This window comes from Corvus hawaiiensis, chromosome 12, assembly GCF_020740725.1.
Source record: "Corvus hawaiiensis isolate bCorHaw1 chromosome 12, bCorHaw1.pri.cur, whole genome shotgun sequence".
Taxonomy (NCBI): Eukaryota; Metazoa; Chordata; class Aves; order Passeriformes; family Corvidae; genus Corvus; species Corvus hawaiiensis.
In genome coordinates this window covers 7370416-7376524 of record NC_063224.1, presented here as the reverse complement: position 1 = coordinate 7376524, position 6109 = coordinate 7370416, and the positions used below count along the sequence as shown (strand labels likewise).

At 49.9% G+C, this 6109-nt stretch overlaps 1 protein-coding gene across 5 annotated transcripts in view; it reads right to left on the bottom strand.

Annotated features, from left to right (window-relative positions):
* Window positions 1–3340: 3340 nt before the first annotated feature.
* The window catches only part of CTCF (CCCTC-binding factor), a 35804-nt gene continuing 33035 nt past the window's right edge, over window positions 3341–6109 (bottom strand). For all 5 annotated transcript variants that reach the window (XM_048316564.1, XM_048316561.1, XM_048316562.1 and 2 more), the window contains one exon: window positions 3341–5928. In XM_048316564.1, the coding sequence (XP_048172521.1) occupies window positions 5747–5928 (182 nt within the window). In that variant the 3' untranslated portion in view covers window positions 3341–5746. The remainder of the gene's footprint in view (window positions 5929–6109) is intronic.

Sequence of the window (6109 nt, the reverse complement as noted above, 5' to 3'; positions counted from 1 at the left end):
TGCCTCCTCCCCCTCCCGGTGCCTCTTCCTGCCCCGTCAGGCGAGATTTACCGCCTGAGCAAGAGAAGAGAAATGAAAGCGACGGTGCCCACAGCCCACCGGCCCCGCCGGGAGGAGAGGGCGGCACTACCCAGCACCCTTCTTCTCCCGCGTGGCTTCCCCTGGGTGAGCAGGACACCTCTCCAGTGCCTCCCAGCATGAAGCAGTAGCATCTCCCCATCACTCTCCAGCCTTCCAGGTTTGAGGGTCCATGACCTCTGCCTGTCCCACAGCTTCCCGAGGTGCTTCATGGGGACATATTTCTGCCTGAAGATGGCCGGTGAGTGAGGCAAGGGCAAGTCTACTCTTCCCAGCACTGGGCAGTCAGCCCAGCCCCATCACCTTGCGCTGGGAATCTGCAAGGGGAGCTAATGGAGATGGGTGCTGGTGACCACTGCAGGCTGCTCTCTGGAGGATGGATGCTGGTGCCCATGGCAGGATGCTGACGGAAGGGCTTTTCTAGAGCAGAAATGCCCCAGCCATCCTGCCAAAGGGACAAAGGTGCTGTCCCAAAGCAAGGACGAGAGGCAGAAGCCAGGTGACCTCCTTGGAGCAACAGGACTGAGCACATCAACCACTCCACTCATACAGGAAGGCTCTGGACCAGGAAGCTGTTGTGCGCCCCATGACATGCTGCAGAGCTTCCCTGGACTCGGTGTTTCCCACTGGTGGCTCAGCTTGGCCCCATTAGAGACTCAGGAAAGGTGCTGAGGGAGAGGCAGAGCTGCTCTCAGCCAGCAGCCTGGGTCCCTGTGACCAGCATCCACTGGGACAGACAGTGCCAGCTGCCTTCTCCCCAAAATTGGTCCTTTCTGACAAACTTCCAAGTTCCAGACTGCAATCTGCCAACCAGGGGCTCACAGAGCTTTCCCAGAGGTAGAATGACTCGGGAGAAGGTGGTCTCTGGAAGCAATGGGTGATGTTGCCCTCCTGCCACATGCACCTGGGGCCACAGCGCTTCCGAAACCACCCTCCGTGTGAAAGCAAAGGCAGGAAGTGTCTCCCTGCAGGGAAGGCATCTTCACAGAGCCCAGCCACAGCACAAAGCTCTTTTCAGCGAGGTGACTGGGGAGAACACGGCTCAGGGCAAGGACCAACCTCTGCCAAGGCACCTCCTTGAGCCTCCTGAGCTACGTCAGCGGATGGATGAGCACCAGGAAGAGGAAGGGCAGAGGGTGTTCACCACCCAGTGGAGTCAGCAGCCACAAGCAACAGTCCTGGCTGGATCCATGTTTTTTCCAGGATGAGATGAGGCCAGGCTATTGGTATCTGAACTTCTCAAAAGGGCACAATTTTCCAGCTTTGTCATGCAAGGATATTCAGGACAGAGGGAGCAGCTGTCCCATTGCACCCATCAGAATGGCTTCTATGGAAGATTAGAAGCACAGAGGATCTCCAGGCAAGCTGCATCCGAAGCTCATTCCCCAAAATACTGGGTCCCGCTTGCTGGAACATTCCGAGCACCAGTGTAGCACCCCAGGAGAGGGGCAGATATCCACGTGGACAAGTGTTCCCTGCCTCTGTGCAAGCACAGGCACATCAGGATGCCCGGAGCAACAGACCTCCTCTGTGAGCAGCAGAGGACAGCAGCCCAAGCACCAGGGGTGGTAGCCAGGCCAAGCCCCTGGCAGAGGCAGTGATGCTCCTTGGATCCATCCCAGCCCTGGCTTTTCACTCACAGCCCAAGGACAGCTTTTCCAGCACTGGTAACAGCTCTTGGGTTGAGCAGAAGTGTTCTGCCCATATTCAGGCTGTGGATGCTGCCCTGGATGCGTGTCCTCGGGAGCAGGCTGGGATATTGCTCTGCTTCTCTCCACAGCAGCTCCTCCCAGGGCAAACCGGAAGCTTGCAAGAGGCAGACAAGCAGAGATCCCTGCCCAAGGCAGGAGCCCGAGCTCAAATCAAATAAAACCCAGTCTGCATAACAGGACCATCGACTGAGCAAGCACTGAGAAACCAGGTCAACTGAGCAGATTGCAAGGTAACACGCCAGGCTGGGGAAAAAAAGAGAATAGCCACAGGGTGACAGCTCCCATCCTCACTAAACCTTTGCTGGGGTCTGTGAAGAAAGTTCTGGAATGAGATCACAATAAAGTTGCTCAGAAATCATTCCTCAGATGAGCACTACAGAGGCCACTCGGGCCAAACCACACCTGTGGTCTGTGGACAAAGACACTTCTCAGACTCTCTTCCTTTCAGCCCCCCCATTAAGCTGTTCCCACACAGCCACCTCCTCCAGCTCTTCTGAATTCCAGGAGAGCTGCAGCACCTGCTTTGGTGTCACCCAGGCCTGGGTACAACAGCATGAGCTGCTGCATGTGGAACACTCAGACCAAGGGAGGTCTCTGCTGGAGCATGTGTGGCACCTCCTTGGGCCACCACCTAAAGCAAAGCCACTGCACAATCCTTCACACCCCACTCGTCAGCACTGGGTTGAGCCACGGGCTTTAAAAGATGGTGATGGCTCTCCTTGCAGATCCCAAGGACACCTTTGGTTTTCCCACTCACCACAAAGCCTCCCTCCAGGCTTATGCAAAACCACCTGAGCACTGCCTCAGACTGAAACATCTTTGGCTTCCGAGTACACAAGCTCCTTGTCCAGCTGGGAAAGCACTTGAGGATTTACCCATTTCTCAGACCTGACTTCTCACTGAAGCATCCCTTACACAACCCCTCCCACCTGCTCCAACAAGCCTCCATCCTGCTGAGCACTCCAGGCTTCCACCTCCAGACAGGCTTTCCTTAGGAAGTCATAGAAGGACCATCTCTCAGGACCAGGGATAACTAGTCACCAAACACCTAGTGGAAACCAGAACTAGCAACTCTTGTGCTTGGTTACAAACTCCTAAGTAGTGTCATCTGCAGTGACTCCCATACCGGCAGGAGGAGGTTCTATCCTGAACCTGCAGTGACTGCCCACAGCTGGCTCCCTAAGCTGCCGTCACAGCAACTAAAAAAACACACCACAGAAACTCCACCCAAGTACCAGTCCCATTTTTCAGAATGAAATGGAAACGATATTCCTGTTAACATGCATTCCATGTTACTCCAAGCTCAAGCTGTGAACGCCAACATTTGCATTTTACATCCTCTCTCCTCTACACACAGGGTGGCACACCCTGATTTAAGGTCATGGACAGGTACCTTGCATTCAGCACGGAGCAGAGGGAACACCTGCAGCGAGAAAGGAGCTGGTCCCTGTTGACAGCATCCTTCTGGGAAGAGCAGCTTTTCCATCTGGAGATGGCTGCCAGGTCGCACCATTGATATACACAAAGAAAGCAGCCAGTGAGCACACATGTTAATCCGTTATTATTTATTAGCTGTACAGCAGTATATTCTCCTTCCCAGCTTTCAAACCCCATTACATATTTTATAACAGTATTTTTTTCCCATGTTGGCTTCCTAAAATAATGAAAAATTTCACACAGTACAGCTAAGTACAAAAATGCATCAACCTAGAGTCTGATAGCTAAACTGATAGCTCTCTTAAAAGCGATACATAGAAGAAAAATTTGTTTGAAATCAGCAAGACTGAGGCTCTATAAAAAGCTTACATATTTTAACATGTGACATTTTCATATACAGGCATCATTTGTATTTCACATTATTCCTTTTTTTGTCTTTATCAGAGATTCAAAAATTGTAGAATTACTGACCTATTAATAAAATTTCCTGGCCCAGGTTGAGGGCTGCAGTGACCCACTTATAAATCACCACTTTTGTCTTAACAAAAGATTCATAAACACAAAATACAACTACAAGATAGAGCAAAGAAAATGTATTCGTGAAATTATAACTCAAAAAGGTTAATTCTATGTGTCAAATTGGCTGGTCACATCCAGAGGGCAGTGGTCAACGGCTCAGAGTCCCGATGGACAGCAGTGACTGGTGTCCCTCAGGGGTCCACACTGGGACCAGTGTTATTTAGTATCACCGTTAATGGCATAGATGAAGGGATCAAGTGGACCCTCAGCAAGTTTGGTAAGAGCAAGCTTAGGGTGCCGTGACACCCCTGAAGGACAGGGCCATCCAGAGGGATCTGGACAAGCTCAAGAAGTGGCCCATGGGAATCTCATGAGGCTTAACAAGACCCAGTGCAAGGTGGTGCACCTGGGTTGGGGCAACCCTTGGGATCAGTCCAGGGTGGGAATGAACAGATCAAGAGCAGCCCTGGGGAGAAGGACTGGGGGGAGCTGGTGGGTAAGACTGGACATGCCCTGGTCCTGGGTGCTGGGCTGCATCCAAAGCCCCATGGGCAGCAAGAAGGGGGGAATTCTGCCCCTCTGCTCCACTCAGGCGAGACCCCACCTGCAGTGCTGCATCCAGCTCTGGGATTCCTAGGCCAAGGAGGACATCGACCTGTCGGAGCAAGTCCGGAGGAGGCCACAAACATGATTCGAGGGATGGAGCACCATTCCTATGAGGAAAGACTGAGAGAGCTGGAGTTATTCAGCCTGGAGAAGAGAAGGTTTTGGGATTATCTAATTGTGGCCTTCCAGAACCTGCAGGGAGCCTACAAGAGTGCTGGAGAAGGACTTTTGGCAAGGGAATGGAGAGACACAAGAACAGGGAATGGCTTTAAACTGACAGAGGGCAGGGTTAGATGGGCTATTAGGAAGAAATTCTTCCTTGTGAGGATGGTGAGGCCCTGGCACAGGTTGTCCAGAGAAACTGCCCCTGAATCCCTGGAAGTATTCAAGGCCAGGTTGGACAGAGCTTGGAGGAAGCTGGTCTAGTGAAAGGTGTCCCTGCCCATGGCAGGGGGGTAGAACTAGATGGTCTGTAAGTACCTTCTAACCCAAGCCAGTCTAAGAGTCTATAAAATACCATTTTTTTGTGCTTCAAAACCAGATTTCACATGTGGGTTTCTCTTGTTCTGCAAGCAATAGTCTGGGTACATCTTTTCTCTACCTTATCAACAGCTTTTCCAACATTTACACTCTATCAATTCTCTTGTCACTTAGTTTGAAAGGAATTAGAATACTGGGGTTTATTTAAACTGCATTTTTGCATACCTCTTAATTAATGGAAAAAGATTAAAATGTAAAAAAAAAGTTATTTACAAGCTTGACCATTACAGAAATGCTTTGCAGAAAGCAAAGCATATTAAGGACAGAAACCAGTTGGAGCATGCCAAAACTACCGTGTGCAGCCGACTTGGAGAACCGGAGCTACGCAGTGGGAAAAAGCGGAGGAAAAAAAAAAGAAAAAAAAAAGAAAAACCAACCAAAAAAACATTTCAAAAGTCTAGAACCTTCCCAAGTCTGCATTTACAATTAAAAACACTACGGAGAGAAGAGGCTCAAGGACTCTGGGAACTGGAAGGGCAAGTCCGGAGTGGTTTTCCACATACTCTAGTCAAGGCTTCCACTTTTGTATATTAAAACTTGGTGCATGTAAACATGGCCCTTGGACCAGCTTTACAATGCAGTTCAGAGCAAAACTAAATCAAGCATCTCAGAGGAAACCCTCAAGGACTCCAAAATATTTCCTAATGTTCCATGATCCTGTAATGCTAACATAAAACAGCAAGTTCTAGTTAAATCACATTCTAACATCGTTTTATTTCCCAGTATGTTTGGTAAAATGGTCTAAAATGATGCATTTCCCAAAGCCAAGAAAAAAGATTAAAGGAAAAAAAATAGATTTGAGCCGCTTAAACACAGCCCAGGCCAGTTCAGTCAGCCAGCGTGGTCTTCCTCCATCACCGGTCCATCATGCTGAGAATCATCTCAGGGGTGAGGTCTCCATTGGGAGCTTCCACTACAGCAGGCTGAGCTTCCTCCTCTTCCTCTACTGTTTCTGCATCAGGTTCTTTCTTCACTTCAACTATGATATTTTCAATTTCACCAGTGTTCTGGTCTTCAACCTGAATGATTGCTGCAGCTAGAAGGGCAAAAACAAAGGAGGAGAGGGGGAGAAACAGATTATTTTACTTTTTCCAGAGCCAATCTGCATGCCTTAAGCAGCTTTTTGGTAGATCCTTAAGACTCTTCCATGGCAAGGGAAGGTGAGGCCCCCAACAAGCATTGCCACATCAGTGGGTGGGGAGCAATTCAACCCATCT